Genomic DNA, 24,025 nt, shown 5'->3' with positions numbered 1-24,025 from the left:
GATTAAGATCCTGGATGTCAAAACATATCTTAAAAAGAGTACCAAGATACGGGAAGATTAGTTGAGGACGAGAGGGATACGTTTTTACTGTATATTATTATGCTCAAATCCTGGTCAGTACACTTGCAGTTCTATTGGGGCGTACAAAGTCACGGCTACATCGCTATTAGATTAACTGCGGATGCATGAATTTAAGTGTCTCTTAGCCTATGCGTTCATTTAGTACAAACTACAGCAAATATACGGAACGACAAATGTTGATGAAACATCTATTCATCTATGTTAAATCCTCCAATGACTACCATTCTCAATTAGGCTACCTACGGCTCGGTCTGCGTTGCCGAAATTTTTCTGAGTCCGTGTTTCCTCCTTGAGCACTCAGGGAAGGCGGCTTACCCTCCATGGAGGTTGCCGTAGACGTGTGCACAGGCAGAATTCGGCGTGAAAGTTGATTGTGAAAATGCTCGAACCGTCGTCTCGTGAGCAACGTCGAGCTCATATCCAAATGATGTCCATTTACGACTTGACGTACGAACATCCAACACACGTACACACCGCAGGTGTACGCACCAAACCGGATTGGATTGCTCTGTGGGATCACGTTGTAGTCGTGTACACCACTGATCTTGATATGTGTCCCCACCGCTTTACCCGCGCTCACGTAAGGAGCCTGGTTAAGTAGGGTGTAGTAATAAATTTGTTTGGCGTTCGCCTTTACTGTCACGCAGCACGAGTGGAAAGTTTTGAAATTCAAAGGCAGTATGACAGTTTCCTCGCCACTATCCCGACTTGTTGTAGCAAACGATTCCAAATAGATTCATGAGCCGGAGGGACTTCGGAGTTTCGCTTCGCATCGTTTTGGCCACAGCTGTTTAAACTTAGCAAATGTACACGTCGTGTAATCGTAGGTGAGCCGCATACACAACGCCCTCATTGCAGCATCATTGAGCCATGTTAGGGAATTGCTCTGTAAAGCATCGCGTGGTTATAATCTGTCAAGTTGAGGAGGCCGGATATTCTTTTGAGGGGATGAGACGACAAGACTTGACGTACCACTTTGTTTGCAATATCGTGGTATTCGGGGGAATTACTTCTTCGGTAAATCACTTATGTATATAAACCCCTTGGTTCTTAACGTAGTAACTTACGACTTTCAAAAATCGTATTCGTAAGTTACGACAAAATGCTGTCGAACAATTGAAAAAGGCTCTGAAACGATATTTCGATACTTTAATCAAGTCAGTTTATTCCTTCATAAGCTGGTGGAGGTCACAGGGGAAATTGCAGAACTGGACAGGATTACGTTTTGTAAAAGATTGGCTCCCGTTGCGTAGGTGCAGATCGCTCATTTCAGAACTTTCACGATGGTGCACACTTGATCGACTGAACGCGCTAAACCAAGCATACTTCCGAAGGACATCGACTTCAGGCACCTATGGGAGAAGTTAGCTCGACCCCAAGGGCCTAGCGACCGACTGGACGTATGTGAAGCCAGGAGCACCAGCTAAAGGCGCTATCGGCATCGACGTATTTGTCGGCGAGGCAGCCGTGGTGGCTCATATTATTGAGGCTGGATTGCTGGGGGTCGACAACGATGTGAGTGATTCCGTATGCGTTTCTAAGTGCGACGCAGTAATCTGGAGTAGCGAATCTGAGCAGGATGAGGCGATCGTGTACCAAGAGGGGCACAAAACAGAAGAGAAAGACGATGAACACCCCGCTATCTACGGCGGTCAAGACATAGGCAACGTAACGGGTACATGACCGACGACAGTACCTTGTCCGAAAGCAGTGAATGATTATCAGGAATGGATGGCGGAGTGGGCGTGCATGACCAACTCCGCCTCCAAATCTTCTCGATCCAGACCTCGATTTGATTTGCGAAGTATTATAAAAGCCTAATTTTAGGCCTTATGGATCGCGTTATGGTGAAATCTTATATTTCCTACAAAGAGACGTGCAAGTTTGCGAACACACCAGCAATGAAACGCGGGGAATGGTACGCCGTACTCCACAAACAGCTACTGCAACTGAAGGAGCTGGATTTTGCCGACTCTGTGGCCACACCTTCCCCCGGAAGTAAGAAACGCAGACGCAAACGTCATGATCACTCTCTGATTTAGCTCGACGACTGGGTGACAGTCTCTAGAGTTCAAAAACGGCGTCAACAATCTTGTGAAGTGTGTGCTTTGCTACGCGGTGAGCGCAATAAATACTTACTGTCTACATTTTACTGAGATAAATGCTCCATCGATGATGCCAAGTGCTACCTGTGTCCGAAAGGAAGGCGGAAGTACCGAGGTGCGATGAAAACGTGTTTTAAATATGGTACGAGGACTTCGACAGCGGCCTTGCAATTCTTGCTTCACTTGGTAAGCCCCTTGTCCTCAGGCGCCCAGGAAAGAAGACAGGTGTGCGCAAGAAGACTCAAAGGGAACTGCTTCGCGAATAAGAATGCGAAGCAGACGACGAAGAAAGTGGTGGTAGTGACGAACGTAGTGAAGACGACAGTGAGTTTGATCTGTAGAAACGCAATAGTCAGTCATCGTATGGGTTGCTAGAATGCAAACGTGTTTTAAATGATGTACCTTTTGTGTCGAAATTTCTGAAATGATTGGGCTTACTTTCCAATTAACCTTTACACTGTATTTTCTACAATCATCGAATTACGACTTTGCAAATTCAAACTCAACATAAAGATTGTAGAACTTACGACGAAGCCAATTTTTTTCAACTGTAAAAATCTAAATACGTAGCCCGATGCGGATAGTCTACGACTTTACAAACGTCGTGGTAAAATATAAGCCATAAGTTACGGCTTTCGATTAGTGGTTCGGAGCTATGAATTCTGGGAGCCAATGGGTTAATGCCCATTTGTACGATAGTCTTCGATTTTTGCACCCGCTTGGATATCTCGATATATTCTTAAAAAAAGCTACCAATAATCTATATTAGCACGGTCTCGCACTGCTACAGTCAGTCCATCATCCGGATCTACTTCGAGTGATAACGTGACGACTTCTTAATTCCCACAGCGTAGTGACGCTCGATCGGTTTTGCAACGAAGTGTGCAGTAATTCGCAACACATTTGCCATTTCCTTATCGTCACTAAAGCTTCACGGATTGTCCAATACAGAATAGTCTGTATTCGTATTCGTTCTGCTTCCGGTCATAGGCCACCGAGGTATTATTACACTTAGCCACACTCATGGAGCCGCCTACACTCTCTTTTAGCTTTCTAAAGAGACGTTCGAGCCGACTGTACGTGTGGTTATTGAGATGAGGAAGCGTAGCTTCATAGTACAGGGCCTAGCGATCTCTGCGAGCATGCCAATTCTTCTTAAAGTATAAATAATAATCTTTACACAGTGATCGCATATGCCTCTGAGCGAGCCGTGAGTAGGCTCGTATTGATCTTCAGATGTAGCGTAAGCCAACTTGTGCACCCACAGCGTCACTTTGACTGGCATCCACCGGAAGCAATCTGACCAAAATCAGGCTTAGACCTAATTTCTTTACGGTATTTTAATAAGTGAACGTGGTAAATGAAAGTCGTAGCCTCGGGAAAGTTAGCCTCCAACACTCAAATCTCGTTTACGCGCAGCAATTGACACCGGTCGGATGTGACCTCTTAGAGTGTGCAATGTCTCTCTCCATATATCAATCTTCATTAGCTTCAATAAGCGACTATTGTACCACAGCTCCCTCACCAACTTCGCTCATCCCCATAAACGTATGTAGCTGATAATTGTACCAAACAATCATGGGATAATAATGGATGAGTCCTGAAATAACCCTTTACCGGTTTCATAGGGTACGTACCGATTCGCCTTGTGGCTGGCTGCAATCCACAAGTATGATCTCGCTAAACGTCCGAGCACTCTCCTCATGTGTGCCGATGTAAACGAAATAACTCCTAGATCACTATTGTTCGTGTCCGCCATCGAGGATACATTTTCGGGATCAGCAGCTGCAAATAGCGCAAGTTCTTTAGCAGTAGTATCGTTGTCATCCACCATCGATACCGATGAAACGTGCTCGCGAACTAAGCTGTCCACGTCACCCTGGACAACGTTCTGATCATGATCTAGGAGATAGTCGTACATCGAAGACCTTTTGGCACCAGCTGCCAGCTTCCTATCACACGAGCTCCTACCAGTGGATCGAAAACACCTCGTGACGTAGGACACGTGGCGAAAGCAGCTGAAGAGACTCGGTGATTGTTAAGGAAGCGTCCATTCTTCACTAGCAGCTCATAACGCACTAAATTCCACTGGGCAACGAATCGTAGGGGCGGTTGGTCAGACGAATGGTTTGTCGGGGTCGATTTCCTTTACCGCGGGACGTTCGCTTCCTCCATCCATGAGTGCAAATGTAGGTGTGTTGGTATGGGTCGAAGCCTTCGGGCACCAAATAGGACTCATCTTCGTCTTTCTTGGACATTGTCTCCTTCACAGGGATCACTCGCATGGATCTTTGGCAACAGTAGGCGAAATAGACCTGCCAGGCTTTCCAGCTTAGGCCCATTCTCAACCAGACTATGCGGCCGCACCGCATCGCACGATTCTGTACGTTGCGGCCGCATCGGTTGAGAGCGGCTTGTGCGTCCAAATTTAGCCTTATTATAAAAAAGCTATGATTGGACATTACCAATTCCAGTTGTTGAACCGACGGTGCGCAAGAGCTCTAGCAGTCTTCTGGAGAGTATTTATCGATGATCGAATGTTTTGTGGGCTTACCATAATGATGTGGCTGTACCTGACAAATAATCGAACCACTAGCATATCACAACTTGCAAAGCTCACATGCTAAGCTACGGTCATAAGCATCGGTACAATCACTGCGCACTATTCTCCTGACTCCTGACTCCCGACTCCTGAGCTGCCTGCATGTTGTCTCAGAAAATATAAAAGTGCGAGCCACTAAATCGCATGTGTTTTACCTTCAAAATCTAAGGCTCTGTGATTAATCAGCTACCCTAGTTATACTGTGCGTCCTCTTCGCCGCATGCGTGGAAATGGACGCATCACGCCTTTTTTTAGGCTCCGCGCCAGTAATGTTGTATCGGATTTTGCTGTTCAAACAACTCTTAGAAAACAATGGCTTACAGCAGTATCACACATGAGCTGGTTGAGAATGGGCCTTAGCTGATACTTTATTGGTGGATCAACAGACACTATAGCCGCTTCTCTGTTGGTTGTACTCCCATCCTCTTCCTCTCCAGCATCGGATTCGGAGGCATGCTCGGCCTCTACATCTCGCCCTTCTTCTACGTCCATTTCTCCACCTTCTTTTTCATCGGAGTTCCTGTCTTCGGATTTGTTGGTCGAGTGTTGGTGTGGCTCCCCCCGCGTTCCTTGTCATAGCCACGTATGCCTTTCGATGCACCCGAGTCGGTATCGAGCTGCGTGTCAGATAGGCCCGGGCTTTGACCGTCCGCCGTGTCCACTCATGAATTCTCCGCCGTCTCGCGGTATTTTATCAGGAAGAGGCAGAAACGGAAATGATACCTCCTGAATTTATAAAACCCGGGAAAATCCGAATCGGTAATGAATTTATTTTACAATCATGGATTGGTTATAGGACTTCAGGCATGTATGTAAACAATCATGACCTGCAACGGTTTCGAACTAAAAAAACCTAGCGAAGCAGTTACAATTCAGAGGCACGCGTTTTTTTGTCAAATTCGCACACAGGTTGGGATGGTGTTACTGATATTAAATTGATTGCAGCGAACGAATTGTTGCACTGATAAATGCATCCATCACCAAAACTTGTCACTATATGATACTCGTTTTAGCAGTGATAAGAATAAACATACATTCTGGCTAGAAGCTATTAAAATTCCATCACCTCTTCAATCTTCTTAACAAGACACAAGTTGACAATTTCCTTTCACATTGGGCAACGGCGCAAGGCCCACACTAACTCAAGCGAGTCAATGCGATTTATCTCGCGCAAGGTTTTGTGTAAACATGTACATATAATTTTCGGATTCGCAATAACTCGCGCGAAATGTGATTAATCCCCCCCCTCCGTTTGGAAGGTTGCTCCACAGCAGGGTAGTCATACCCATGGGGAAACCGTCGCCTAAGGATATTTTTCTAAGAAGCCTTTTTTGTCATACGCCGCCGGCGTTGGCGCCTACGCGCTTGTAGCACTGTAAAGCTTGTTATTAGTGCTTCATCTTGGATTGATTTCGTTTCCATCCTCTACAAAAGACATGTAGTACTAGTAGAGCTGTCGACGTCTCGACCCTTGGTACCGATTCGGCGTCGACGACGCCGGACGTCTGATCTTTTCCACTGGATGTCGCGTCGACACCCAAAACGATTCTCGTAGTGTTATTGGTCGAAACTACCGTAAAACACGGATCCAATGCTACACCAGTGCAACAAAGATTAAAAATGCAGATCACACGATGTGCAAAAACAAAAAGGCGAATCTTTAAAGGTTTCACCCCTCCTACTCAGTGTATCCATTTTATTCTTCATGATCTACTTCTAAAATCGGTGCTTCTTCTTCTGCATAAATTGGTACTCTGAAGCGGTCTTCTATATCGCGAGGCCCAGTAGGTAGTATCCCGCTCTTGGCAAAGCCCTTTCGAATCGTCGTCGGCGGGATTGAAGCCCACCCTTCTGCTACAAAGCGCGAAATAAGTTGACGCTTCTCTTGTGGGGTCTTTGGGAACTCATGATCAATGTGGTAAGCCAAGTAGCTATTTCTGCATTTTAATAACAATTAGAATATATTTATAATAAAGCAAAACGAAAAGTTACCGCACATAATCCTTGAATGGCTTCATCACAGCAACGTCCATCGGCTGCGCCAGCCCTGTTATCCCCGGCGGAACAAACTCAACCTGCGTGCAGCAGTCTTCTTCGAGCACGGTACGAATTGAATTCATCTTGTGGACTTTCAAGCTGTCCAACAGGAGTAACCTACAGCCATCTACTGAGGGTTTCCAGATCTAGTACCATAAAATTTAGAAACTCATAATTACAATAAAATAAACCGATATTGTACGTACGCGTTGAAATCACTCTTGCATCACAGCTTCGTTGCAAAACGCTTTCTTTTGAACAGTGTGCTCGCATGATGAGTGTCCAAAGGACGGATTCCAAACGTCCTGTGACACCGGGCCGCCTGTAATGCCCGCAAGAACTACGAGGGGGGGGCAATTTAACTCCCGTGGCTGATGCAGCTAGAAATACAGAACAGCGAAACCCATTCACCTCACTTCCTACAATACGCACAGTTAATAAAATATTAATAAAATATTAATAAGTTTGAATATTTTTAGTAACTGAAAAAATACCTTGTCTGACGTCCACAGTTGGAGTTCCAACGAAGTCGATTGTTGTCTTGCCATTCATGTCAATGTAAATTGCAGTTTGATCCATGTTGAATACAGAGCCGTATTTGGACGGGCCCGTGGCATATGAAAGAGCTCCACACTCTTCAATTGCGTACTGAATTGAGTGACTAAACTTTGAAGCAACAAGCTGAAACACAAAATAAGAAATAGAAGTAAAAAAATAAACAATATTACTAGCATTACCTCCATGTCGGATCTTATCTTGCGGCCTTTATGAGTAATGCGTCTGATAGAAAGCCTGTTACGTTTGAGAAACCGGCGCAAAAACTCGATATTTGCACCGCGGGAACGACTCGCAAAGAGCTCTTCATCAAACCTAGAATGCATTAGAAGCAGACATTGCATCGAAACACAGAGAGACCGATTTTTGCGCATTTCTGTAATCCACGACAATAGTCTTAATCATACACTTTTAGAACAATTACTAGTATTCGGAATTTAATGCATAAATAATAATACCTTTGCTCGAGATTCGGGTGTTTAACGTAGAGGTTTTGGCGGCTTGGTACTGAGGCGTAGTACTTGTTTGGTGCGGCACTGGCAAGGGCATTTGTTTGCCGCATCCACCGGTACATTGTCGTTCGGTGAACGCCTAGCTCAGCAGCCAAGGCGACGACTGAGCTGGCCTCTCCGAGGCGTAAAAGCCCTCGCAGCTTGGACTTGTTTTTGTTCTTCGGGCGCCGTGTCATTTGCACAATGGGGGCGGGTGTCATTTTGGCGCGGAAGTGAGATTGTTGGTGCGCAGTGAACACAAGTTTTTACGGGTGTAAGAAGTGCGCACGCCTCTATGCAATTTATACTAGAATTGAACTTTTTACCAGTGTAGCATTGAATCCGTGTTTTACGACGCCGGACGTCTGATCTTTTCCACTGGATGTCGCGTCGACACCCAAAACGATTCTCGTAGTGTTATTGGTCGAAACTATGCGAGAGAGCCCAGTAATAAACTGCCATTTTTCAGCTTGCTAGCTGCCATATTTACCATACGCATGACTCCCACTTCTAAGGAGATCCTCATGGATCTTGGCAAGCCACTAAGATCTACTCCGCGCCCAGCGCATCGCTCATTTTAGACCCATTCATCGCCAATTCAGTACAGCCAGATTGATTTGGCTCCAAACTTGTGCACCTGTTCCGCACAAAATGACAGGAAGCACTCGTGTGCACGAAACCAGCGCGGAGCAGTATTTGATTTCTGGGCACTGTAGATTCTGCCAATCCCTGCTTGCTGTTGTGCGACGTGCGTATCGGACGTTCTGTGAGGGCTCGTATTAATAGATGGATTGGAAGTTTCAAACGGCCATAGAGCATGAACAGCATTTGGTGAGGTTGGTCTCCTTGAACAGCAGCACCTTAATTCGAAATAGTGACTCATAAGTGGGTGTCGAAGGAGTGTATTTTATACGTCGTTTCCATTCTGGACGTCGAGGTGTAAATCTTCGAATACACCGGACGTCGACCGCTCTAAGTACTAGTGGTTTTCTTGATACAGGTTCAACTCATCCAGAGAACTATAGTTGTTCGAACAACTAAAGTTCTCTTTGGAACAATGTTATTCTGGGTAACATCTACGGATAGATTACTAAGGGGATTCTCAAATACTTAGTTCTAGTGGAATAACGCCCATCGGATTCGACCATTTTTCTGACAATTGCTGTTCCAAAATCTTGAGTGGTCCAGAAACTAAAGCTCGGGGCCCGATCATTTATTAATTAAGGCAGTCTCAACAGGACATCTTACATTGTGAACGCATTCAGGAAGGTGTGGTCAGATATTAATTGCTAACCACACCTCACAGGGGTAAGAGCAAAATTGTCGAGGTACGGGTTTTGTATCTTTGGCTACTTAAGTACCGAAAGTTTGTTTTTCTAGAACGACCAGCTCTTCGGTATCAACATTTGGCCAGACATCAAGTACTTGGACGAGGCTAGATCTCGTGAGCAATTTTCGGCTTTGAGTCTCCTATTTCTGGAATTCTGGGCGAATAAGGAGAAAAAAATATGCTGAGTGGCTAAAAGAGGTTTACTTGCGGTGAATTGGTTCGGAACGTGCGCCGTACCCGGAGTTACACCGTCTCAAAACGCGCTAAAGTCCTATGACAGAGTGATCCAGCATGCGTGCGTGTCGGGGCTTTGGGGCACAGCTACCGTTTTAACGAGTCACTACCAAGCATACTCTTCCACCAGTCAACGGTCTCACTTCTGTGAAGGTACTGTATAATTCGTGCACTTATTAGACAACGCTCTCAAAGTAATATTAGTATTTTGGTCCCTTTGTTGCAGAAGTCGTCACAAAAGCTCGCAGGATCATGAATTCAAGCGAGAACTTCTACAACTTGCGGTTGACCCGAAAAAAAAACCTCATGGCGATCTTCTTCAACGCAACCAAATTTGCCGTTGATAGAACATCCACGAAAACGAAGTTACGCGAGAGCGTGTAAACAAGTAAAAAGCACTAGGTATAGTTATGAAGAACTTAATTTTTGACTTTACAGATTTGGAACTCTGTCCGCGATGATCTGGCTCCAACCCCCACACTAACGAAGTCGAATTGCTCTTTTTTTTTCGCTTCACCGAGTAGAGGTTCTGTATCTCAACCATTTGCAGATTTCAATCCAGTTGTCGCTGTCTTCGAAGGAGTTCAGGCAATTCATTATTTATTTTGCGAGAAAAAAACGTAAAGTTGATGTATGTAGCTCGTTGAATCAGAGGAAAATACCGGTGCGACTGTCTTGGGCTCTGGAAAACGGGTGCCCATTCTGTTCTTGCAATGATGCTGCAACAAGACTTATCCATAGACGTTGTTCTTGCCCGTTTATCGATGCGAAAGGTTTAAATTTATATATATATATATATATATATATTGGGGGGGATTTTTCTATGGACAACTTAGTATATCTCTCCTGAAGTTCCCAGCCCGCCCATTGCATTGGAACGTGTTACGAGAGGTACAGATAGAAGAAGAAGATCTAGAGACAAGAGCAGGTGTGATCATAACTTGGAGCGAGCAGGCAGGCGTCTTCAATTGGAGTGTGAAGCTTTCGAACGAGCAAGTAGTAAAGCTGAAGTGCCAAGAACTGGCCGAAAGCGTCAACCGAGCCTTTGTCCTTGGAATGATCGGCACTACTAAGATAAGGCTATATGCTTGCTGGGAAAGTAGTTTAGCTGCATTGGGGGTCCTGCGTGCGTTAACAAGAAAATATATAAGAAAAATGGCCCTCACAGCATATTGATTAAAATTCAAGTTTTACTCAGAAACAAGAACCTCCATCCTACTACTTGGTTTGAATATAAACTTGGCGATTTTACTCGTTTCCAGTAAGATTCGTACTTAACGGAAATCGATACAGGCTCTCACACTACCATGACAAGTACTCTCGTATTGAATTATCAACACAGTGCACTTCTCCTAAGACCCCACATAGATCTTTCACAAAATTTACACCAACATTCCGAGGTTCATACACTTTTACGCCTCAATATCCGACGTCTGCAGGTTCTGAGCGAACTCGCGCTCCTTCTCAAACAGCGCAGTCGACAGGTAGCGCTCGCCGAAGCTCGGCAAGATGGCAACAATCAGCTTCCCAGCGTTTTCCGGACGCGACGCCACCTTAATCGCAGCCGTCACAGCGGCACCCGACGACGGGCCCACCAAGATTCCCTCCTCCAACGCCAGACGCTTGGACATAGCAAACGCCTCGGCACTGTTAGCGGTCACGACCTCATCTATCAGGTCGGTTTGCAGGACATTGGGCACGAATCCAGCGCCAATGCCTTGGATTTTATGCGGCCCCGACTTACCGCCAGAGAGCACGGGGCTCTCCTCGGGCTCGACGGCAATGATCTTAATACTTTCTTTCTTAGGCTTGAGATACCGACCAGTACCGGTCAAGGTACCACCAGTACCGACCCCAGCGATGAAGATATCGATCTCCCCGTCGGTATCACGCCAGATCTCCGGACCGGTAGTCTCGAAGTGGATCTGCGGGTTGGCCGGGTTGTCGAACTGGCCGAGGATCAGAGCCTTCTCAGGCTCCTTGGCCACCAATTCCTTGGCTTTAGCCGACGCTCCAGTCATTCCCTTAGCGCCAGGGGTCAAGACCACGTCGCAGCCGAACGATTTGAGGAGGATACGACGCTCCATCGACATGGTATCGGGCAACACCAGCGTCAGTTTGTAGCCACGCACGGCACACGCAAAGGCGAGACCAATACCGGTATTGCCAGACGTAGGCTCGATGATATGCGAGTCCTTGTGCAGACGACCGGACTTCTCGGCGTCCAGGATCATACTCAGACCGATACGGTCCTTCACAGACGCACAGGGCTCCATGAACTCGCACTTGACGGCGATCTTGGCGTGACAACCTTCGGTCACGTGGTTCAGGTAGACCAGCGGCGTGGGTTAGCTATTTTTGGGGTCGTTTACGGGTAGGGCCTGATAATTGGGTCAGGCGGGTTTCCTGACGGCCCTACCAAACACAGGACCAATTGCTAAGCTACATATTGAAGTGAAAGATATGAAGCTAAGCAGTTGGGTTAAAATGCTTAGACCACGATGGTCTGCGCGGCACGAGGTTGGTCGGCTTCAGTGTCGCATTCATCGGCATCACTGTCATTGCTGATCACACCTGCGCCCAAATTGGTAGCAGCAGCGTCCTCTTCGCTGCTAGTACCAGAGACGCCCTTGTTGTCATCATCACTGTCGACGTCTACAGCCTCGTCATCTTCTTCACTGCTCGATTCTTCTTCTTATGTAGGAGGATCCTGTTGGAAATGGAACCTGACCCAATAATCAGGCCTGACCTGTATACGACCCCGTTAAAATTCTACCGCGGCGTGTTGCCGATGAGCTCGGTCATGTCTTTAGCGATCTTGGGAGCCATCTTGGTGGAGTTACGAGGGACGAGGGAGGGGGGGGGGCGGAGTGTAGTTGTCTACGGATTGAAGAATGAATCTCGGTACATGTAGAACAGTAGGGTGTCAGGATATGATGTGGACGGGCCACGAGGTCGAATGCAGCATGCTGATTGGAAAAAAGACAGCGATTTTAACCAATGAATAATGCGACACGTATGTGAAAGTTGAAGAGAGACATTTCCGCGATGTCATTGGCTACTGGACCTAGTCGCGCATCTTAAATTGTACACAAGTAAAATAGAAGCTGGAAGTCCCGGTGAACCTAGGTACATGTACACCATATCATTTATTCGGGATTCGATAGAACTAAAGTCAAAAGAGTACATGAAAGTGAGCGACATTGTCACGAGTTTGAGCACAACGAATGACTGCTGCGCAAACCATGGAGAGTTTGGGACGATGATAACTGTGGCGTGGGCCCTTCCCGAAGTGTTAGGCCCGTAACAGGACTCTGCCGTTTCGGATTTCGCCAGCACGCTATGTCTTTTTACCAAGCTTAGCGATGAATCCCTCCGCAGCCGGTAGTTGGTGTCTATTAGATGCTTCTAATTGTTTCGATCTGGTCCGTGAAAGATTGGAGAGGAAACTCTGCTTTTATTTTGGTGTGCCATGTTCAGGAATTTTCAAAATATAATTTATATAAATTTCTTCGTCTGATCAGAATAGATATATGCATGATAGATCGGTAAACTGCAAATAAATATCTTGTCCAGCGACTTGTGCCAAAAAATTCGGCATCAAAAAGTGATGGTGCTCCTACCGTAATGGCTTCGTGGAGAACTTGCCCCTCGAGCGTTGGGAAGGCATCAATGAAGCGTTGGAATATGGCTAAGGTTGTGAGAGTTGGTAGTTTGAGGTGGGCGCGAATTGCATAGTGAGTTTGAGTCGGGGGCACCGGTTCGCTGATATCTCAGAGCTACCGAAATTTGGTGGCATACAATAAATTTTGTATACACATTCAAAAATAATTTTCAAATTGTGACCAGCCCCAAAGAAAGCTATTTTCTTAAGTACTTTGCTCAGTAAATTCCCTGGCCATGCTGCTCAATTTTCAAATTTGGGTGCCTCGAGCTCCCTTTTTAGATTTCTAATCATTACCCAAGTTGGGTTTGGTAATTTCTGCAAACAAAGTGGAATTTACGTGGAAGTAAGAATCGAAACGGATGAGTCACCAATATTCAATTAACACTTCAAAAACCGTCTCCTGGCATACTTCGACCTGGAAACCGCACGTCCACAAACTTTGCAAAGCTGCACATTTTCCGGTCTCTTTGTTGATCGAAACGGCATAAAATACAGTCGGCTGACAAACAGACCCCCAAAAGACTAGAGATGCCATTCGAAAGGAGTCGGCAAATTATTTTTTAAACCACATGTAGACAGTACCACAAAATGGTATATTTTGATTGCAGAAGATAAGAATGAAAAAAATATTAAACCTAGTGAAAAATTACTTACCCACCAAGTGAGACTCAATCCTACGGAAAACCTAGTGACGACCATGTAAAGCTTTTGTGTATCAGTGCTTTTAGCATATGCACTCTACCGCAACCAGCTTATGTGGCCACCAGCAGTTGTAATGTACGCCGGGTCGGGTACAGCTATTAATGTGAAGTTAAGGTACCAATAAATCAAACTCGCCTGGTATACATCGGCACTAGGTGTGTCAGCACCGGCCACCCCAAACACTTGGTTTTCAGTAGTTTTCAAGGCTCACTAGGTCTATCAGCAGTTTGTCACTAGGCTTTAGTTAGTGCCCAGTAAGAATAGGCTTCATCTTCGTGTAACTGTCCGCCCACTCGATACCGGTTGATCTCGCATAAAAACTTACGGTAAGATAACAAGAGACTTTGGTGGATTGCTGACATCATTTAAGCTTCCACCATCTGTAGTGACCCTGGAGTGCACGAGGCGGGCCGGCTACATCTTGGTCAGTGACGTTTCCTCACGTCATTTATATAACAGGTTCTTTTAGCTAGCATCCGGTTGGCCTTGTGAATTTACTGGAGACCTTACATTTCATAACTGCACCGCTATGTGCTTGAGAAAGAAGGGCAGCCTCACGTTGTTCCTGACGCTTAGTCTACATTCTACCAGCAACCAGAAAAGCAGTTGAATACACTAGGCTATCCGTTTCAGCAGGTTCACCACCTGCCTTGCCGGTGTTATCCATGTTTAAACTCCGGAAACCAGTACAAAGCATTCATTAGTACTACTAGTACTTAAAGTGCTACGAAGCGCTGTGTGGAATTGCGTCAAGTCGACTCTAATCCTCGTAATTCTCGAGCTACCGCTACTACTATGTCTACACGACGTGTAACCCGCGCTGACAACGACACGGAATCCGATAACGTAGAAAAAGTCCTGCAAATACTCAGTATCACTGTTCACCTCCCAAGATCACGTCTATCTCACACGAAGCCCTTGTCAAATGGCGCAAGCAGCGTCGCGAATATGAAGCCAATATGGCTGCTAGACGCCGCACTTCTGGGGAAGAATACAATGCAGTCACGCAGCCGATCAAGGAGAGCTTCGATGCTGAGCTCCTGCAGGCTTTCTGCATGTTGTGCCTCCGTAAGGACGTCACTGATATTACCGAGGCAATGCTCATCGCTGAGCTAGAGGCCCTTCTCTCTAAGGTAAAAATGGTACCGGACGTAAAGGCGCTCTTTAAATTGGAGCTGCACATGGATTTGAAGGAGACAGACGTCGATGCACGGACTCCCTCTTACTTCCAAAATGTCATTCGGATTGTGGAGGAGAACGGCTTGGACAAATGTTTCTCCGGCCCGATGGCGACTTGGAAAATTACATGCTTCTTATCTCCTGTCTTGCCCCCCCCGTTTCTGATGGCCGACGTGAAGGCTCGTTGAACAAACAAAGGTGCTGATAAGAATGCGGTGCAGTTATATGCTCTCGTCTTTGATAAGGCTGCTGAACATGAGCTCTATTTCCAACAGAACAAGCGGGTGCGTGTTGATCAGCAAGGCCGCACTATGAAAGAAGCGAAGACCGCTGAGAAGCGGTCGAATGGCAAGCAGTCCCAGCCGAATGTGATAGAAGGTGCTCAGGAGAAGAAAAAGGGGGCTGCAGTCGAAGCATAACAAGAAACTCTACAAGAAGACTGACAGGAAGGTGTGCAAAGGCGCTGCACCTACAAAGCCTTCGCGTGATCCTCCGTCTCCATGCCCTAAGTGCAACGTCATGCCCTGGCTGAGAGACCGTCCTAAGGCGACTGAAGAAGAAAAGGTGACGCTCCGTGAGAGGTTGCGTGACAACAAAACAAGGCGCGGAAGTCACGAATGAAGCGACTTGATGTTTTTATGCCAACTTCGGACCGCACTGTGACTATTAATGACGTTTTGGAGCTGCCATGTTGCCTAGATACGGGATCGGACAACACAGTGATCAGTCAGCCTCATCGGTATTTATTACGCGCTGCCGATTCGACGGTTCAAGCAGAAACACTGGATACCCCGGTGCGTAGTGTAACCTACGGAGGTCACACGGTGGTGGCCAATCAGAAGGTCATGCTACACATCCTAATCCACACGGCAGCAGGCGCTGTGTAGCCCACTGAACCAGTGCCGTGTCTGATCGTGAATTCGAGCGACAACGATTTCATTATTGACAGAGACTTGCTGGGAACCCTGGGGATCGATGTGGACCGGCAGCTGGAGATGCTTGCTGGCCATCGTTATGGTATAACTAGCGGTGGCCCTTTCAATTCGGAAGCGGACGAGCCTCTTGTCAATTCGAATAAACCTGCTACCGAAGCAGAAGTCCGTGCTGCAGTCGAAATTCTGATCGAACGAGCTCTGGAGCTTGGATTACTAGCGGATAAAAGTGGAAAAGCTGCGTGTCATTGTATATGCCTACGATGTGTGGCGGTTGGAACTTCGTGATGACCCGCCTGCTCGCGTTCCGCCGCTGGAAGTGCGTTTAAAGGAAGGGGTTCAACCATCCAAATGTAATCCCCGGAAGTACCCCCCGCATATCCGTGAATTTTTACGAGAATTTAACGCTGAGCTTGTGAAACTAGGACTTGTCTACGAGAATCTAACAAGTCGATGGGCTAGACCCGTTGTGCCCGTCAAAAAGTCAAGCGAGCTCATGAATTTGCGGCAGACGACTAACTATCGCGTAATCAATGCTATGATGGACATCATGGCAGCGGTGATGCCAATTCTTTCAGTGGTAATGGAAAATGCACGTGAAAAAGAACACTTTGGTCTTTTCGATTTCCTCAAAGGATTTTGGCAGTTGCCTGTAGCCGAGCTTTGCCAGGAGTGGCTGTCCTATTTGACTGACGAGAAAATTTTCACGCCACGTCGAGTCCCCCAAGGTTGTGGCGATGCAACCATTTACTTCCAGAAAACCATGGAGCAGTGCTTTGCTAGTCTCCTTTACAAGCACCTTATCGTGTGGATTGACGACTTGCTACTCTACGCCGACGACATTGACGAGAATTCGGAGAGGCTAGCCGAGCTATTCTCGCTACTGAATGATTTCGGCCTGAAACGCAGTTCAAAGAAATACAGCCTCTATCAGCGTGAAGTTAAGCGGTGTGGTATAATTATATGCGCGGACGGTGTCCGACACGATCCTAATCGCCTAGATTCTCTCCGATCTATGCCTTATCCTGTTACGACTGAAGAGCTGCGGCAATTTGTGTGCGCTATCAATTGGATGCGTGGAAGTCTGGTAGACTGCGCCCGTCAAGTTGCTCCACGCCAACGGAAGCCCGACGCAGTCCTGTCCAAGACACGGCGTACTAAGCGAGCCGCAGCCGGTATTGCGATCAAGCTCTCCACGGAGGAGTAATTTGCTTTCAATACTGTGAAAAAAAATGCTGGCCTCCGCAGTGACACTCAACCTCCTGACGAAGCTGCTACTACGTGCCTGTTTACCGACGCTTCCGATGTTGGCTGGGCTCTCATTGTGACGCAAGTCAAGGAGTTTGACATCAAAGTACCTGTGCAAGACCAGCGGCACCAGCTCATCGAGTGTGTGAGTGGTACTTTCAGTGGAAGTCAACTCAACTAAAGGGTAATCAAGAAAGAAGCCTTTCCCATCACTATGGCCTGCGATAAGCTCTATTACCTGTTGCTACGCCCTCAAGGATTCAGAATGTTCTGCGACCATTGAAATCTGATTCACGTGTTTGCCCCAGATGTGAATGTCAATAAACATGTCGAGGGGAAGCTATTGCGGAGGTCTATGAGGCTACAAAACTACCATATATGTTATCAAACACATCCCAGGTCCCCAGAACGTGTGGGCCGACATGATCAGCAGATGGGCAGGCAACCACCTGCCGTCCACTTGACTGCCAAGCGGATTCACTCACGTTCTGATGTGCTTACGGATGACGTGACGGCGCTGGCGGCAACGGAGCCGACCATGTCGACGCTCCGCCCGCTCGACGACGAGGGTTTTATCTGGCCCAATTTCGAGAATACTGTTGCTGCGCAGTCGCTGTGTGATCCTCCATCGGAAGCTGAGCAGAATGCTGACGGCATTTTAACTCTCGACAGGCGGCTTTGGATACCGTCGGAGGCTGTCAAGCTGATCCAGAGATTTTTCGTTATTGCGCATTGTGGCGCCCGTGGCCACCGTGATCGATCTGCCATGATCGAACATCTTCGCCGAATCTTTTCGAATGATTCTCCCAGCTCTTTGGTTTCCACCTTAATCCGGCAGTACCGGCTGTGCCTGCATTCGAAAGGGGGGAGAATTATTCCTAGACCTTGGGGTGAAACGATCGGGTGTTCGGAGCGCAACGGTGTTCTTCATTTCGATTTCCTCTTCATGGGAAATAGTTTCGGTGACTCAAGTACATTTTGGCTCTCAAGAATCATGCGTCACACTATTGTGAATTAGTTGTGGCAGACACAGCCGACAGTAGTGTTGCTGTGGAAGCGCTTCTTGCGTGGTACGCGCGTTTCGGCTTAGCATCTCTTTGGGTGAGCGACAACGAAACGCACTTTAAGAATGAAGTGGTGAAAGAGCTGTCTCGAAGACTGAGGGTGCAACATTAATTTACTCCTCCTTACTGTCCCTGGACAAACGACTCTGTCGAGCGCGTTAATCGAGACATTCTGCAAGTGATCAGAACGATGATTCTCGAGTACAAGATCAACCATCAAGATTGGGTGTACCTGGTGCCCATGGTACAGTCAAGCCTCAATCATACTGCGGTACGCGGTAACTTCACTTTACTGAAGGGGACTATGTGCTACGGTCCAGACTTGATGAAAAGAGCGGAAGCCAGCTCCTGGTAACTTGGGTCGGACCTTACCGTATTGTGCGAGCAGATGTACACTCTTTTCTCGTTCAACATCTGATCACGGGTGCAGAGCTGGATGTCCACGCATCCAGGCTCAAGTTCTACGCAGATTCCAGTTTTAGCGTCACTGAAGAGCTTTTGGAGCACATTTCGTCTCAAGGTGTTATTTTCGCTGTGGATAACATCGGTGGAATAGTAACATTAATGACTTCGAAAATTTCGTGCAGTGGAAGGGACTGGACTTGAGTCAACCGAGGACTCGTACGAGCCACTTACCAACCTAGCTCGTGATGTTGCTACATTGATACAACAATACGTTAGCACCGATGACCAAGATTTGCAAGAACACTGGCAGCGAGTGACCCGTGGGGAATTGCAACAGCCGAAAACTGTCGAGGACTCAACAACTGGAAGGCTTGGACGATGCAATAAGCATCGCAAAGCCAACTGGAATAGACAACCTTCAATGCGTCAGGCCGAGCCTGGCATTATGGTTGTCGAATATCAAGAGCCTAACAGAGGTGGTTCAACGGATGCAGTGAATCAAACATTAGTGGACCGACCTGGGTTTGAAAACCAACAATCAAATTCGTCGACGACTGATACCCATTCTCAGCAAGCACGGGACCGACAAAGAAGTCGATTATCTTCAGGACAGCGCTTATTTCCAGCGGATACCGCCTGTGGAGATCATGTCGGTCGACGAAATCGCTCGCGAACTGCTGGTGCCGACCATTCGGCAGCCAGAACCCAGCAGGATGCAGCACATTCCCGAAGACACCGAAGGAGAGGAACGTTTTCACTAGACTCACAGGAGACCAGGCAGTGCCTACATGGTGCTTGATCTGACTGCTGACTGGGTGTTTAGAAGAGAAGGCGTACTTTAGTGGCGAAAACTTCGCTTTAGAGGCAGTGTGGTGGATTCCTGATATCAAGCATGCTTCCGCCATCTGTAGTGACCCTGGCGTGCACGAGGCGGGCCGAATACATCTTGGTCAGTGACGTTTCCTCACGTCATTTATATAACAGGCGCTTTTAGCTAGCATCCGGTTGGCCTTGTGAATTTACTGGAGGCCTTACATTTTCAAAACTGCACCGCTATGTGCTTGAGAAAGAAGGGCAGCCTCAAGTTGTTCCTGACTCTCACTCTACATTTCACCACAGCCAAAAAGCTGTTGAATACACTAGGTTATCATTTTCAGCAGGTTCGCCACCTGCCTTGCCGGTGTATTTTTCTGTTTCAACTCTGGAAACTAGTACTCAGACTTGCCAAAGCCAACAGTATCTTATTTTGCTATTGGGTAGCGCAGATTCGTTTCTCACGGGGAGGCGGATGTACATTCTAAGATATACTACATCTCGATACAAAACTAGGCAGTATATATAAAATAAAATCATTTTGTGTTTGATATTCTAAATTTTACCCTAATGGAAGCCGTTTAGAGACATGTAAAAAAATTGTTTTTATAAGCACAAAATGCAAAATACGCTCTTTTTAAATTTCAAGTCTAAATTGCTCTTATGTACAGTGGTCACGGTAATGAATCTCATTGAAATTATTTTGTGCGGAGTAATTGTTTTATCTCACACAGCAATTGATCTCCGTGAGAGTATTAATGAGCTCCATTAAATAGTGTTTGGTAAAATAAATCTCATTGCTATTATTTTATGTAGCCCTGAAATTAATCTCAGATCTACATGTCGGCATAAACCATAGCATAAGGTAGAGTACCGATCACCGTCGCCGAAGGTATTTCCTTTTTTGTCGCTGGTGTTCAACTTTGTGTTTCTAGCAGCGTCTCCAGCGAAATGATCCGGGTATTTTCAAATAATTTATTGCAGATGAGGAAATAATTGTGTTGTTCTCCATACTCCATCGAGGTCCAAGGACAGACCACTTCTTATCATAGCTTTGCGAGCATAGGTGATAACGGACAAGCCGTCGGACGACGACATATACATTGCAGTGGATACCCCAACTGGATACGCCAAGTGCTCATAACACTGGTGTTGTCAAGAGTAGCGGTCTGCCATTCGCGCCGTCGAGCCTGTGCATCAAGGACAGCTTACAACTGACTACTATGGTACTTAAGTATCCCTCGAGTACTTTGTCACGCTGCCTTCGGGTGCGGAGAAGTAGTCTCTCCGTGGCAGAACGGCACACTTCGAGCCTGGACAATCACTCGAAAGCAGCGTCGATCTACGAGGCATTGATGTTATCAACCCACCTGCGTCTACCGCGACGTTCGTGAACAACGAAGTAATGATTCTGGTAAACGAGATGATAAGCTCACTCCAATTGCTGGAGCTATGGTCTGTAGTCTCTCCGTGAAATACAAGAAGCGCATGATCGTCGGGAGATGGTGTTCAACCCTAGCATTCTCTTCCTGGACGAGCCGACGAGTGGTTTGGATGTGCGCTCGGAGAAGAAAGACGGAGCAAGCCTTCGTGCTGCTCGCAATAAACGCAAAGTGCCTGAATAGTTATCAGAAGCTTGGCTAACTCTTGGCGTGAGTAAGCCAAACAGCAGCACAATATTCAGTCAGCCGCGCAGTGGTATTGTACAGCAATGCATCGTGCTAACCGCAGAAGTTGCTGGCAGCAATTTGCTGGCCGAGTCTGCTCGTACTACGTAGCACTACAGTATTATAGAGAACATCATCGTCATATTATTTGGTTCTCTTCAAGAGATACTTGTATACGGCGAACGTTGGAGCCGAGAGTTGTCGCGATGGAGCAACGTAAAACTGATAAGTACTACCTACGAGTGGAGGAGTCTGTGAGCTCTACAATTGCCTTTGAAATAGATTATTGTTTGATTTAGCGCTATGTGTTTAAAGCTTTTTGTTATAACTTCATGGCTTGCTTTTTTTGACAGGCCGAATTGTTTTTGGCTTTCAAGAACTACAAGCCTTACGAAGAGAGTCACTTCAATAAGATATGCAACGTAAGTCGAATGATATCATTCAGAAGCGTTCTCGTCGTAATGCTGGATGCATGACCTTAGTTTTGTGCTCCGTTCGATTGGTGCCTAGTTCTTCTTTATAGTGCTGGCTTACCAAGTTGACGGTTACACTACGAAAATAAAAAGTTGGTGGTGACTCCTGTGTCAGTGCACCACTTATCAGTGCGTAAACTCAACCTTACAGCTCCAATATTCACTTTTGTAGTTTTTCTCTCTTCTCCTCCACCATAAGCAAGCTCAATAGTGAATACAAGATATCAACTACAACTGAGATTAATAATGCACTTTGAAAAAGTTTGTTCACGTGAATTATTCTCAACAAACCTGAGTGAGATTATTTAGTGTATGAGATTATTTATCAAGTTAGATTAATTACCGTGACCACTGTAGCATAATGCAGTTTATGAGAAAAAAATAAACTGCATTATTCAGCACGTCGGGTTGGAGGGGTTAAGTGAGACTTGGACGGTGACTTCAACAATGAATACTTTCGACACTTTCTAGAGCTTCCCGGGCAGCGCATGATATTAGTTTAGAATGTCGATGGTGGAATCAGCCGACACCAAAGTGTAATCAAGGTAGTGAAAGGAGAATAGTCATATATTTCCCTGAAATGACCGAAAGCGTAAATCTGTTAATTTTGCTAACTGAAGCATGTAAAGCAAATTTTTATAGAACTTGTTCCGAGACTGTCTTCTCGGTTCTGCACTGCCGCTTCTATAAATCTTCGCCAACGAGCACTAAAAGAGCTATTTCGTAAACAATGTCTACGAACTACCGATTTGTATCCGGTCTTCTATTTTAGTGCCTTTTCGATTTTAATTTCTTGTGAAGTGGATGTTAGTATTTAGGTGAGGGCCTCTAATAGCTTGCTCCCACCCGTCGGAGAGCAATTGAAAAACATGTCCTCGAGAGCGCAACGGGTCCGTTTGCTGGTGAGCTCACGACCGCCCTCTAACGAAACTAGATTTTCACCATCTGTGGAGAACTCACTAATTCTGTGGATTTTCAAAATCGGTAGCGGGCCTTTGGAGTTTGTAAACGGTAAAATCCGTTATTTTGCATAAAATCGGCTGTACGATACAAAATAACTCCTAAAAATACTAATGCCGACTACAGAAGTACCAGGTCGGCTGCGCGGTCACCGCAATCATCAAGGACTGCCACCCGATGCCGCTCATTGGCGATATTCTGGATGTGCTAGGAAATGCTAGACTGTTCTCTGTGATGGACATTGCGTCTGGCTACCGGAAAGTCCCGATGGCCGCAGGGTGTGTAGCGAAGACAGCCTTCACTTGCACGTATGGCCTCTTTGAGTGGCACGTGATGCCTTTTGGACTGTGTAATGCTGTCCAGGCCTTCGAACGACTGACGGAGACTGTGCTTGTCGACCGTAAGTGGAGGACTTGTCTAGTGCACCTCGACGCCTGCGTGGTTTTCAGCGAAGACTTTCCTACTCACCTAGTACGACTAAAGCAAGTCTTGGAGCGGTTCCGATCTGCTGGGTTCAAGATCAAGATGAAGAAGTGTAAATGAGCTCGTGACCAAGTAGCGTTCTTGGGACACATCGTCACTCCTTCTGGCATCTTGCCCAACCCCGAGAAAGTCAAGTCGGTGATGAAACAGCTAAGACCGCACGACTTGCACACTGTGAGAGCGTTCCTGGATTTGACTAGTTTCTTCAGGCGGTACATCCCGGGGTACGCGGCCATATCGGCCCCGATAGAACGGCTCAAGATTAAAAGAGCTTGATTCTTTTGAAGCGACGACTGCAAAGCCGCTTTCCTGCAACTTAAGCGCAAGCTGGTGGAACCTCCTATCCTTGTGTATCCTGACTTTTCAAAGTGTTTCCATCTATACGTGGACTCATCCAAACTCGCTGTGGGAGCGTGCTTGATGCAAACCGTGGATGGGCGCGAGAGAGTCGTAGCCTATGCGGGCAAACTACTAGTCGGTTCTGAGAAGAACTGAGTCCATAAGGAGGGCGGTACTTCGGAAATCAAGTGTTGGGGCATTGTATGGACCACGCGTATGTTTCGCTGCTATCTGGATCGCTGCGAGTTCGACCTGTACACGGATCACAAAGCTTTGACGTGGGTCTTGAGCGCGACTAACCGCACGAGTATCGCTAAGCTGGCTAGGTGGGCCATGGAATTGTCTCAACCGCGCTTTAAGGTGTTCCACAAACCCGGTACTTCTATGGGTCATGTAATGGGTCTATCTGGGCTTCACATTCAACTCATCAACCTAATCTCTACGGTGGAGCTACTCAATGATGCTGACAAGCCCTCCCCTAGTACTGTTAAGTCGGGGAGACCGCACCCCTCGAAACGACTCTACTCTCTATGCATAGGGGACCCTTGTTAGAGAACGCTGGCGACTCTAGTTCAGTAGTGTCACCCGACGAGGAAGGAGCTACTGACCAGCTCTTAAGGTCCCCGGCGATGTGCTCGGGCTACAACAAACTCGCTTC

General features: G+C 46.7%; 1 protein-coding gene across 1 annotated transcript; it reads right to left on the bottom strand.

Annotated features, from left to right (window-relative positions):
• Positions 1–10,804: 10,804 nt before the first annotated feature.
• PITG_12725 (cysteine synthase) lies at positions 10,805–12,264 on the bottom strand (the record flags this gene model as incomplete). The annotated part of the gene is made up of 3 exons (XM_002900077.1): positions 10,805–11,746; positions 12,010–12,080; positions 12,212–12,264. 3 exons carry the CDS (start codon positions 12,262–12,264, stop codon positions 10,848–10,850), a joined length of 1,023 nt encoding a protein of 340 aa, XP_002900123.1.
• Positions 12,265–24,025: the final 11,761 nt, after the last annotated feature.

The sequence above is a fragment of the Phytophthora infestans genome, genomic scaffold (assembly GCF_000142945.1).
Source record: "Phytophthora infestans T30-4 supercont1.27 genomic scaffold, whole genome shotgun sequence".
NCBI lineage: Eukaryota > Oomycota > Peronosporomycetes > Peronosporales > Peronosporaceae > Phytophthora > Phytophthora infestans.
The sequence above is the reverse complement of the archived record's forward strand: the minus strand, read 5'-3'. Positions and strand labels throughout refer to the sequence as shown.